Raw genomic sequence first — 13,393 nt, forward strand, 5'->3', positions numbered from 1 at the left:
GAGTTAACAATCAACAATCATCAAAGTTATTTTCGTTGAATGACAGCCTTACAAAATCGGTACACGCACGATTCTGTTTGCAGCCTTTTTTTGCTCGTGAGTTGTCATAAGGTGTGTAAGAAAAGTCTGATCAAGTTAATGTTGAAAGGGCAATATATTTCAACAGTTAAAACTGGCAATACAAGATGGTAATGATATTAAATGAAAACAAATGGCAAAGCAATCGGTATGTCCTGATAATTTGCTTTATTCATTTTGCTTCTCAATTTTTTTTATAGATGATCTTCTCATATAAATCATAGATTCTCCAAGTATATCACTTTGATTCCTCAACGTGACACCCTTTAAATCTTGCACGATGTACACTTGTTAGACGATGCTCTTCAGCACGGTCGAAGGTGTATTTTACTGGTATTTTGACTTACATTGGTGCTTTGGTGCATGTATTATGTGTCTTCTGGAACACGGCTAACTCATGACTCTTTTTTTAACGGCAATGATGCCCAGCAAGTTTTTCCACTTCAAGTATCTTGATATTTTACCTCTTTGGATGAACAGGTACCAAAGCAGGTCATCGCTGCCACGAGCCTCTACCCGAGCAACCGTGCCTTCGCGCCCTGCTGTATTCTCCCTTGCAGTCTATTCCTGTACATAGTTTCTTGTATGTGCCTGGCTCTTTTGTGTAACGGAAAGGGTTCAGATTTGCTCTTTGGATTTAATGGTTTCGTTACCAGTAACATTGAGATATTGACTTGCATTACACGGTAGAAGAAACTCTGCAAGGCAGGAGAAGCATCCACGAAACAAACCAGAGAAAATAAATTATGTCGCTCTGCTGTTTTATTCTTGATAAAATGTCTCAAAAGGGGTAATAGATAATACCTGAATTATTACTTGGGCATTCCGCACTCAGCTCAACCAAAATAAATAACTGAAGATCTCTATGACCAGTTTACATGAGAATTTCTACTTCATAGTGAACATTGGCCTAGATATTGTTTGACCCTATGCAGGCATGACCTGATTCTTGAAGATCGGATGCATCCAAGGCGCAATGCTGACATGATAACCTCAAGAATGATGTGATCACTGGTTTTTAGAAAAAGAGCCCGATCGAGTTCACATTTCACATGAGAGATTCACCACCACTCCCGCTAATTTGGCAGGAGTTTTGCGAAGAATCTAGCAAACACTGAGTAGTGACAAACAATAGAAGTTCTCAAGTCTGAGCATGCTCACTATAATGTTCGCTCACGGGGTCATCATGGTATGCAGTTCTGCTATTGCATTCTTCAGTGCAGAAACTGTCAACATAAACCAGTGACAAAAACAGACTTTGAGCAATAAACACACACTACAGCAGTGCTTGAAGAGTTAGCGGTGGCAACTGGATTTTTATTCTTTTGAGTCAGTCAGATGCTTACTTTATTATTCAATCATCATCAATCAATTTACAATCATGTTGAGTACATATTGAAAAGAGAGAAAGCATATATAGCACCTGACCATAAACATGTAACGCTTTCACAGCTCGTCTGCGTAGCTCACCTCCACTGCAACGAAAACAAGTCTAAAATCTAGAAACTGTGAGCTTAGCACCTGGAGTTTATGAAGGGTTGGGAGGGCTTGGTAGCCAGGTTAAACTTGAAACCGCAAAAAGCTAGCAGGCGTAACACCACCATCCATTCGAGAACCAGAAGCATCACGAATTGCCACCACCCGGATGAACTGACCAAAGCCCATTTGACTGAGCAGCGGCTTGAGGAGCGCGCTGTTGATTGCGTTTCCATTGAGCACACCAGAGGGGCAAGGGTATCTGAAAGCCCATGTCACTGGATGCAGGTTCTTCAAAGGATGACAGGCCACAGTGAGCACAATAGGACGTTGATCATATCGAGATGCCATTATGCTCTTTCACCACCACCTCTGTCCCGTCCTCCACCACGAGCGGCCAGCATTGTCGCTACCCCTCCCATGCACTTCGCCGCCACCCATATCGCACACCACTGCCACCTCCTGACCTCCCAAGATGCCGCTATGACATGATGAACCTCTTGGGGATTTGGTGGAGGGAGGACAGTGACTATCCTCTTCGTCCTGCACTCCTCCGCCCACTTAAATAAATGTGACCGGATGAAGGGTATTTCAGATATAACTTGTGTTCCTTTTTGTTTCCTTTTATCTTTTTTTGTCCCCATCTTTATCTCTGCTGCGAGAGTGCAGCATAATAGGATTTCCGGAGTAACTACGAACACTGAAGACGTCAGGCAAACCAGGTGAGTAGCATTTTCCTTTTGCGAAAAAAAAGCCCACCATTTCCCTTGTACCGTCCATGTTACATCTGCCGACATAAGAAGAGAAATTGTAAGTACTTCTCACCATTTCTCCAGGGTAAATTCTTGTTGCAGTATGATGCCAAAATAAACAAAATATTATACTATCAGACTAGAGTACATCACCCACCATATGAGTGTGAAAGGGATTGGCCTGATTGCATATTCATCGCAGCAATTCCTGGTCAATGACTTAACTAGTCTAAGCTGAATATAGGTTTTGCTCACTGCAGTCGAGGACAAATAGAAATCAGGTCATTAAGAATGTCAAAAAGGATTTGCAAGATAAACTAACATCTCAGTATAATCACGGGTGTGCACCTTGCAGTTCAAGAGTAATCCTAGAACAAATGGAACCCCATCCACCAGACAATCCAAGGAGATTGATCTACAAAATAAGGTAGTGTGAATCACTAATAAATTTTCAGTCATGCATCTGAATGGATTTTTCCAATTTGTAACTAGCACATACCTTTCTTAACTCCAACTCCAATTTAACATGCCGCAAAGCGCACACTTCACTGATCCAACACAAATGGGAGCTAGACCTTGAGACTTGCTCCTGTATTCCCTCCCTCTCTAAATTTGTGACACGACTATCTCATGCAACCAATCCTAGTTCATCAATACTCTCTAGATTTTCTTGAAAGAACATACAACAATTATGCAACCACCTTTTGTATAGATACCACACAAAACCCACATAATGGATGAAGATTTTTCCTTAATCATTTTTTCTTTTTGCCTCCTTTATTTTGATGGGAGCTACTAGTGCCATCTTGATTTCCAAATTTGTATCACACCTACTGGGCGAACAATCCTACGCTATTAATATTTCTACATTTTTCTGAAATAACCTGAAACAACTGCACAACCACCTTTGATACACCACATGTTCGAATGGTGAATGAATGAAGGTTTTCCTCTTCTTTTTTACTTCACATTCCCTCCCTTTTCTTCTTTTTTTCTCACATCTTTTGTTCTTTTTCACATTTTTTTCTTCTTTTTCTTCTCCTCACAAAGAAGAAAAAGAAGAGTAGAAGAAGAAGAAATAGAGGAGAAGAAGAAGAAATAGAATAATATATTATTCTTTTTTTTTCTTCGATCTCCTCCTTTATTCCTTCTTCTTCTCCTATTTTTTTTTCTTTTTTTTTCTTCGATCTCCTCCTTTATTCCTTTCTTCTTCTCCTCTTTTTTTTTCTTCTTCTTCCTCTTCTTATTTTTTTATCGGGTATGTCGTTGTCGATATACGTACCCCCCTCCCCGATAACTTTTAGTAAGTACTACTTAGAAAGTGTTTAATAGAATTAGTTAGAAAAATAATAGAACTAGTTAAACTAGCTAGTTTATTTTTAGTAAGTACTACTTTATTCTATTTTATAGTAAGGAAATTAATAGAACTAGTTTGTTTTTTTAGTTAAAGCAATTATTCCCGCATCGACATCGACGATGCCTATCCCGCATCCTCGTCGTCGACTCGGCGGAGGAGGCCGGCTTGATCAGAGGGGCCATGTCCGGGACTGGGCTCCGCCGGGATGGTTTTGGGAGGTGCTACCTTCCGGGGGGGGCGTAGGTTGGTGAGGAGCCAGCCCGTCGTTGACCCGATCCTTGTTTGGCGGCGGTCGCGTGGGCCAGTGACGGTGCCGAGGCTTCCGGACACCGCGGAGGTGGTACGTCACTGTGTCAGCGAGGAGGACCAGCACGTCCGTCGCTACATGGTTGCGTTGGAGGGCAGGTTCGACAATACCTGGCAGGTTCTTTAGGGATCTCACTGGAGCTATGATCTTGTGATGGTTCCTTTCCTTTGGGTGTCCACCGCCCGCGCCGATACCTGTCGGGCGCTACGGTTCTAGCTGTATTGGCGATATGTATGATAGTATTCGAGGTGTATTAGTGATAATATTCGACGATGTACGGACACATGGAGATGATGTAGTTTTGCTTATAATTGAATGCATCCTAATTTGAATACTACTTTATTTTGCTATTTGATTTTGCTTATTGAATGCTCAAATTGGAAAACTACTCCTACTTTGAATGCTAAAATTGGAGAGCACTATGCAAGGCATATGCATATGATTAGTTGATAGCTTATAGGGTTTTTGTTTTTGCAGAAATCTAGGAGCCCCCGGCCCCTCCATCATCCCCGCCGTCGTCCCCGTCACCGACCCCTCCGACATCGAGGTGAGACCAGCCAAATCCTCTTTTAGAAAGATAATTAAACGATATTTCGGGTTGACTTTAAGTCTGTCGAGTCTCCACCATATATGAGAGGACGAAGAATCCCGACTGTTGTCGTGGGGGTAGCTTCTCCTTCGTTCCCGTGTGCTAGACAATTTGGTGTGATGCACTCGGGAACGAAAGGAGGAGCTACCATCACCGACGGTCGCAAATGTCAGAGAGGAATCAGTGAGGGAGAGTTCCACTATATATATATGAGAGGACGAAGAATCCCGACTGTTGTCGTGGGGGTCGCTTCTCCTTCGTTCCCATGTGCTAGACATTTTGGTGTAATGCACTCGGGGACAAATGGAGGAGCGACCATCACCAACGGTCGAATGTATACACCACGTGAGCTGAGAGTTTTCAAGAAAAGACTCGACAAACCGATAGTCAACTCGTGATGAATAATAATGATCTAATTTAGTTTTTGTAGTACATATATTTAATTGTACAAGTTTAATCTTTGAATTATGAACGTAGGAAATGTCATCATCAGACGACGAAAGTCTCCCGGGGAGTGCGGGTGGTGCCACGACGATCGAGGTTTGTGCGACAGGCCTCACCTGGACGATGATCGGCGCTTCAGCACTAAGCTCGAGGAGACCTTCGATGTTGAAACGGTACGCAACGGCGACAAGTGTTTTTTTCGTAATTAAGCATGACTTCAACTATTTCAACGTGTAATTTTCATCTTTTACAATTCAAGTATAGCTTATCCCATGCCATGCAAGACGCTATGTCTTGGAGAAGATGGATTTTGAAGACCATGAAAATTTTAAACGAAGAAAATTCACCTAAGGACCCATCATGATGTGGATTTTGAAGTAAATCTGTATAATGCTGAGAGCGTAACCCTTTTTGGTTGCAAAAATTGGGAAGCATTTTGCAAGATGTATGGTTTGATGAGGGTATGCTTGTCACCATGGATCTTGGTGATCCTAAAATCGAGCAAGACAATATGGACATTTGGGTCCTTGTTGATACGCCTCCAGTTCTACCGCTATGTGAGTTTCTCAAACATAGTTATTAGCTAATTTATATTGTTTATTTCAAAATAGTTGACAGCTTATTTCCATTAACAGCTTATTTTGATTGTTCAAACAATGTGCGGAACATGGTAGACAAAACCCACTACACCGGTGACTCTGAATTAACTTATCACGAGAAAAATCATCTGGTCGGATTTTGTACTGATATTGAGAATTACAATATCTACAATCAAACTCCTCAATATTATGGTCAATACGTGCCACCAGTGCACGTGTTGAACTACGGTAACTACCATGGAGATACCCTGGTAAGATATTTTACTATTACGACATCCATGCATCTTTTGCATACTTCTAAAACTAGTACATCATTGCTAACTATGAAGTTATTACTATGTTTTTCAACAGAGAATCCTAGAGGATTGTGTGTCTCATTTGATGTATCAGAATGGCAGCCTTCGTGTTTTGAACATATATCCAGGTCATCCTACGAATCTCAACTGTCCATACCGGATTTCTAAAAGAAGTGGAGACATGCTAATCAGAGAATGGAAAAAATGTATGGACAGCCGTAATTAAGGAGGTTCTTGGAAGCAAAAGGAAGCGAAGCGCAAGAATTGAAGACAGGATGATCTCCATTCTCCATAATGGAGAGTCAGGGTCTATATTGTTTTATGCTATTTTACCTTAAAGAGGGTATTTAGGTCCTACCTAATACTGATGATCATGTGCTAAGAACAAAGTAGGGTTGGTTCGATGACTATCAGGATGATGATCGTATGACTTGTTATTAATAACGAGTAGAAGTTGTATGATGATGATTAGTAGGACTTGTTATTATGATGATGCATGATGCGAGCATGAAGAGTTATTATATATCTGTGGATGAAATGAACATGGATTGGATTGAAGTGAAAGCAACATGCATGTGGTGCATGTCGAAAGTGTACAATCCAAACTTGATCAAGTTAGGATTAGTATTACTTTCGACATGCACCACATGTTGCCTCACTTCAATCTAAGTCATGTTTAGGCATAGCAGTAGCAGTAGCACGGAGATAAGAGAGGACACATCTCTCTATTAGCTACCTATACCAACCTAAATTAACCCCCAAAACCCCTAAACCACCTCCTTTCAAAAAAGAAAACCAGCCGCTGAAATGCTGACGCGTGGAAGCTTATTGGTCCCGGTTGGTGCTACCAACCGGGACCAAAGGCCCTCCTGCCTGGGCTCGCCGGAGTGGCCACGTGGAGGCCCATCTGTCCCGGTTTGTATAAGAACCAGGACTAAAGGCCTAGGACATTAGTAACGACCCTTTAGTCCCGGTTGGTTTAGTCCCGGTTGGGGAACCGGGACAGATGGGCCTTATGAACCGGGACAAATGGACCTTTTTCTACTAGTGTGGAAATTCAAGGGGAAGGCCCAGCGAGAGAGTGGTGATTTCTACTGATCGATATAGTATCTATTTATCGTACTTCGCTATGGAACAATTTATGTCCAGTTTAGTTGTGCTAATTTCACATTGCATGAATTGCATGAATTTGAGGGTTTCCATATAAGGGGGGCGGTTGTGGACGTTGATATTTGAGAGGTGACTGCCAGACGCATCCACAGACATACAGGGGCTCAAATTATTACATTCCGGTTTTAGATGCTCTAACAGAAAAGGAACACTTTGAGAGAAAACATGGCACACACAAGAATGCTTGAAGAATTCCTTAGCAGCGCCACTTTCACATTTACTACTTGAGAATCAGTCAAATGCTCACTTTACTCATCAAGTTACATTGTTACAGTCGTGTTTTGTACAACTTGCAAGCAAAGAAAGCATATATAGTGTCTGGACAAGACTAAATTCAAGTAATTGACTTCCTCGCAGCTAGTCTGCCTAGCTGACCTTCCTGGTGAAATAAAAACATATTAATAAGACTAAATTCAAGGAAATGAAACTGCGAGCTGAAGGATTCACATGATCTCAGACCTGTGGTCTCAATGCATCTCCCATGGTGAGTACAAAAAGCAGCACTTGGCAGTCGGTTTGAGCCTGCAAGTCCAACACCACCCATCTCTGCATGCCCATGCGTCCGCGTACCAGAACACGCCTTTTGCTTCTACCTGCAATGAACTGGCCACCGAATACCCTGGATGAACGTGTTCTTCATCAAGAAGCACTCTGTTGAATGTGTCTTCTGTAGAGCACACCTGACCAGCAAGGATATCTCAAGTCCATGTCACCGGATGCAGCTTCAACTTCAAGCGGAGCACAAGCAGGCTCGAACTCAGACCAAACAGGGATGACACCTATTCTCTTCCTTCGCCGCCGCCCTGGATCGCTCACCACCAAGAATCATTGGCGTCGCCGCTACTTACCGAAAAGGGTTTCCCCCCGCTTTGTATTACAAAGCAACAACATCAATACAACCAACGATAGGTGCTGGGGCGGAAGCAGCACAGGCACGCCCAAAAGAAAAGAAAGAGAAAATACAAAAGGAAGAAAATGCCGACAACGGCGGATCAACGAAAACGAAGATGACTCGCAGACGCTGCGCCCGCCGGAGAATTCCATCACGCTCCTAGCACCACCCTTCGCCACCATGGCAAACTTCTGACCTTCTCAACACCACCACAGCATGGAGCCATGGGGGTTTCAGTTGGGGTCTTCGGCTCTCCGCATTTTGCACATCTCAGCCACTTGTGCAGAGTGCGAGTAGATGGAGAGTTGCTTTTATATGTTATATTTCCCCCTTTTCTTTCTTCCCTTTTTAGGTTTTTTCATATTTTCCCTTCATTTCCCTCTCTCACGAGAGCCCATCAGAGTAGGATTTCCAGAGCATGACACTGAAGACGCCATGCAAACCACATGAGCAGCATTTTCCTTTTGTGAAGAAAATGCCAACCATTTCGCCAGTACCTTCCATGCATGTTTTATCTGCTAATAAAGGGGTCAACAAACACTGTAAGCACTTCTCACCATTTTGCTAGGGTAAATACTTTGCATTATGATACCAAACTGAGAACAACACTAGATCGGAGTACATCACACACCATATGAAGGAAGGTTTTGGCTTGATCGCATATTCATGGCCGCATTTCCCGATTGATGATTAAACTAGTCCAAGCTGATGTCAAGGACCTCGGTGCCCAAGACAGCCGGACCTCGACTACGTAGTTCGTAGTCTCGGTTGATAGGAGCGCTAGGGTTTTTGCCTAACTGCTCAATGGCGCAGGAGATGAGATTAGGAGTAGAGGAAGAGGTAGGAAATAATGATTTATTGCTTGCCGTCAAAGGGTGCAGATTACACGATATATAAAGGCCTCATGGGCTGATAACAAACTGGAAACTATGCCTAACAAACTACTCCTGGACTCTAGGAACCAATGTATACGGATCAGGACTCCTTGCCCCGATCACGCCTCGCCAGCTGTGGCCGTCGGCTGCTGCTCCTGGGCGCGTGGCCCGCGCCTGTACGCAGCGCCCCACATGGCATCTCTCCCCCCCTCGACGAGCAGCTCGTCCTCGAGCTGAAAAGCGGGGTAGCGCTCGATGAAACTGTCAAGATCCTCCCATGTTGCCGATAATGCAGCCTCGCCCGTCCAGTGGACAAGGAGCTGGCGAACGCCACGTGCTAGGCGTGAACGAGTCACGCGTTCTGGTTCCGGGACAGCCGCACCGTTGTGGATCGGAGGCAAACCCGGCGGTGCAGTTGGAGGCGTACCGAAGAACTTCTTGAGGAGGCCCACGTGGAACACGTCATGGAGGCGCGAGCGCACCGGAAGCTCAAGGCGGTAGGCGACGTCGTTGACGACCTCCGAGATGCGGTACGGTCCGTAGAAGCGTGGCTTGAGCTTGCCCCTGGTTGGCAAGTTGAGAGAAGACGCGGCGCGCTAGCGAAGACGAAGCCACACCCAATCGCCGACGACATGCCGAACGTCGCGATGGCGTCTGTCGTAGTAGGACTTGTGACCGCCTGCGCCTGCTGTAGACGATAGCGGACGTCAGCGAGTAGCTCGTCGCGCTCCGCCATGCTCTTGGCCACGGTCGCCACCCTCGTGTCGCCTGGCTCGTAAGAGCGAATAGTGGGAGGGTCGCGGCCATACACGAGCTTGAACGGAGTTTCTTGGGTCGCTGTCTGGTAGGCGGTGTTGTAGATGTACTCGGCCCAGGGAAGCCACCGTAGCCACTGCCGCGGACGATCCCCTGTGAGGCAACGCAGGTACATAACAATGATCTTGTTAGCAGCCTCCGTTTGGCCATCCGCTTGAGGATGAAACACCGACGTCATGTGCAGCTTCGTCCCGGTGAGACGCATGAGCTCTCGCCAAAAAACCGAGGTGAAGACGGGGTCGCGGTCAGAGACCATGGACTGCGGAACGCCATGGAGGCGCACGATCTCGGCGAAGAACACCTGTGCCACCGACTCCGTCGTGTACGGGTGGGCCAACGCCACGAAGTGGCAGTACTTGCTGAAGCGATCCACCACGGTGAGGATGACGGACTTCCCGCCCACGCGAGGGAGCGCTTCCACGAAGTCGATGCCGACGTCAGTCCACACGCCCGTGGGCACCGGCAGCGGAAGCAGCAGACTGGCGGGGTGCAAGTGCTCGGACTTGTACCTCTGGCAAGTACCGCAGGCGCGGACGTACTCTTGCACCGTCTTGCGAAGGTTAGGCGCGTGGAAGTCACGGCGGAGACGATGCAACATGCGCAGGACGCCTTCGTGCCCGTCGTCGTGCACTGCAGTGAGGAGCTCCTGGAGTAGTGGGGACGACGGCGGAATGTAGAGGCGGCCGTTGAAAGTGACGAGGCCGTCGGAGAGCGACCACGGCAGCTGCCGCGTGCCCGCCGTGATATCCTCGCGCAGCGCGACGAGCGCCGGGTCGGTTGACGTAGCTTGCCGTAGGCGATCGATGAAGTCAAAGCGAGGACCCGATATCGCCATGACCGTCGTCTCCTCCGTGTCGCGGCGGGAAAGGGCGTCCGCCACCGTGTTTGTACTACCTGCCTTGTACTCCACGGTGAAGTCGAACCCCAGTAGTTTGCCGACCCAATGGTGCTGCGGAATGGTTGCCAAACGCTGGTCAAGGAGGAATTTGAGACTGTAGTGATCAGTTTTTACCACAAATTGTCGGCCCAGAGGTATGGTCTCCAATGACGAATAGCGAGCACCAGGCCGATGAGTTCCCGTTCATATGCTGCCAGGGAACGGTGATGAGGCGCGGCCGGCCGGCTAAAGAAAGCCACCGGGTGCTGGTCCTGGAGAAGGATGGCCCCGAAGCCGTACGTAGAGGCGTCACACTCGACAATGAACGGCCGTGTGAAGTCCGGCAACGCGAGGACGGGAGCCGTGGTGACCGCCGTCTTGAGGGCGGTAAAAGCTGTTGCCGCCTCCGGCGACCAGGAGAAGCCGTCCTTGCGAAGGAGGGCCGTTAGGGGCGCGGCGACCACGCCAAACTCCTTGACAAACTTGCGGTAGTACCCCGCAAGGCCGAGGAACCCTCGGACCGCGCGCGCCGAGCGTGGCTGCGGCCAGTCGGCCACTGCCTGCACCTTTTCCGGGTCCATGACCACTCCTGCAGCGGAGATGGTGTGACCCAGGTAGGAGATCGACTCGACGGCGAACGCGCATTTGGATCGCTTGACGAAGAGCCGGTGCTGGTGCAGGACGGTGAAGACGGTGCGCACATGTCGGAGATGGTCGGCCCACGTCTCACTGAAAATGAGGATATCGTCGAAGAAGACGAGAACGAAACGGCGCAGGTACGGCCGCAACAGATCATTCATGAGTGCCTGGAACGTCGCCGGCGCGTTGCAGAGGCCGAACGGCATCACCAGGAACTCGTAGAGGCCGTCGTGGGTGCGGAAGGCGGTCTTTGGGATGTCCTCTGCGCGCATCCGCACCTGGTGGTAGCCGGAGCGCAAGTCGAGCTTGGTGAAGAAACGAGCGCGCCGGAGCTCGTCGAGGAGTTCGTCCACCACCGGGATCGGAAATGCATCGTTGACGGTGATGGCGTTCAGGGCCCGGTAGTCGATGCAGAAGCGCCAGGACCCGTCGGGCTTGCGGACCAGCAGTACCGGCGAGGAGAATGCGGAACAACTCGCTCGGATGATGCCCTGGGCGAGCATGGCGGTGCACTGACGCTCCAACTCGTCCTTGTGCGCGGCCGGGTAGCGATACGGACAGACGGCCACCGGAGCGGAACCGGGCAGCAGGGTGATGCCGTGGTCGCGGCCGCGGGGTGGTGGCATGCCGGAGGGTTCGGCGAAGATGCCGTCGAACTCGGTGATGATGGCGTCGAGGAAGTCGCGGCCGCTGTATGATTTCAGGGCTGGTCCAGCCGGTCCTGCAATGCCGCGCCAGCACACCCGATGGCCCTCCCGCCAGAACGTCATGGAGAGGGTGTGGAAATCCCACAGGATCGGCCCAAGCGTTGCAAGCCACTGCGTGCCCAGGACGACGTCGTAGCCCGCGAGCGGCAAGGCGAGGAAATCCTCCGAGAACGCCTCTTGGTCGATGTGGAAGGACACGGCGCGGTATGCGCCCTGGCACGGAACGCGCTCGCCGTTGGCCACCGTTACGCGCATCTTCTTAGGGGTGGGGGATGGCAGTGTAGCACGGGCGGCCGCCTCCTCGGCGATGAAGTTGTGGGTGGAGCCGGAGTCGATCAGGGCGAGGAGGGAGACACCCCCGAGTGTGATATGCATCTGCATGGTCTCGCTCGTGCGCACGCCGGAGATTGCGTGGAGCGAGATCTGAGGGTCGGCCGGCGAGGCATCAGCGGTGGCGGAGGCCGCGTCGTCGTCGTCGTCTGGCGCCAGGTCGAGGAGAAAGATGCGCTGACACACGCGGTTGTGGCCCCTGCCAAACTTCTCATTACAATTGAAGCAGAGGCCCAGGCGACGGCGTTCCTCCATCTCCGCCTGTGACAGGCGTTTGATTTGGCGCCCTTCCGGCAGAACGGGGGCAGGCTGGGGTGCGGCTGGTGGTGCCGGTGCGGGGGGCGCGAGGCGTGGTACGGGCGCCGGCAGGATGCCCTTCTGCTGAAAACGAACCGGTGGCGCGGAGGCGAGCGTGCACTGGTCGCGCAGCTCCAACTTGCGGGCGAGACTCATGGCGACGGCGAGGGACCGCGGGTTGTGGATCTCCACGTTGAGGCTGAGGGGTGGCTGGAGTCCCGCGGTGAAGATCTGAACCATCTGTGTCTCCGATAAGAAGCCTGCCCGGGGAAGGAGCGCCTCAAACCGCTCCTGGAAGTCGACGACGGACGTCGTGCGCTTGCATGCCATCAGTTCGCCCAGTGGGTTAGCGCGCAGAGGTGGCCCGAAGCGGAGATTGAGCGGCTCGGTGAAGCGGCGCCACTGAGGTGTGCCCACGTCGCGCTGGACCTGCATATACCACAGTTGGGCAGTACCCTCGAGATTGTATGACGCCATCCACACTTTCTCCTCCTCGGCGATCCGTTGTTGATGGAAGAAGGACTCGCATCTGTTGATGAATGCGAGAGGGTCGGACTTGCCGTCGAACTTGGGGAAGTCCATCTTCTGAAACCGGGGTGGTCGATCGTTGTGGTGCTGCCCATCGTGGGCCCCATCAGCGCCCGACGAGGAGGCGGACTTCTCCTTCTGCAGTGCGGTGACGGACGTCTGCAGGGACGCCACCGTTGCAGTCAAGGCCTCGATCATCTTGGCCAAATCAGCGGTGGTGACTTCTCCTTCTGCAGTGCGGTGACGGACGTCTGCAGGGACGCCACCGTTGCAGTCAAGGCCTCGATCATCTTGGCCAAATCAGCGGTGGTTGGTTCTACCATGGCGGAAGTAACCGAGGCGACGCCGGATGTTGGCGATGGAG

General features: G+C 49.6%; 1 protein-coding gene across 1 annotated transcript; it reads right to left on the bottom strand.

Moving 5' to 3' along the window:
• Positions 1-8,954: 8,954 nt before the first annotated feature.
• LOC120969950 (transposon Ty3-G Gag-Pol polyprotein) lies at positions 8,955-13,227 on the bottom strand. The gene is made up of 3 exons (XM_073504903.1): positions 10,714-13,227; positions 9,453-10,621; positions 8,955-9,399 (listed from the first exon to the last, which is right to left on the bottom strand). The coding sequence occupies exons 1-3, from the start codon at positions 13,225-13,227 to the stop codon at positions 8,955-8,957; spliced, it is 4,128 nt and encodes a 1,375-aa protein (XP_073361004.1).
• Positions 13,228-13,393: the final 166 nt, after the last annotated feature.

This window comes from Aegilops tauschii, chromosome 1, assembly GCF_002575655.3.
Source record: "Aegilops tauschii subsp. strangulata cultivar AL8/78 chromosome 1, Aet v6.0, whole genome shotgun sequence".
NCBI lineage: Eukaryota > Viridiplantae > Streptophyta > Magnoliopsida > Poales > Poaceae > Aegilops > Aegilops tauschii.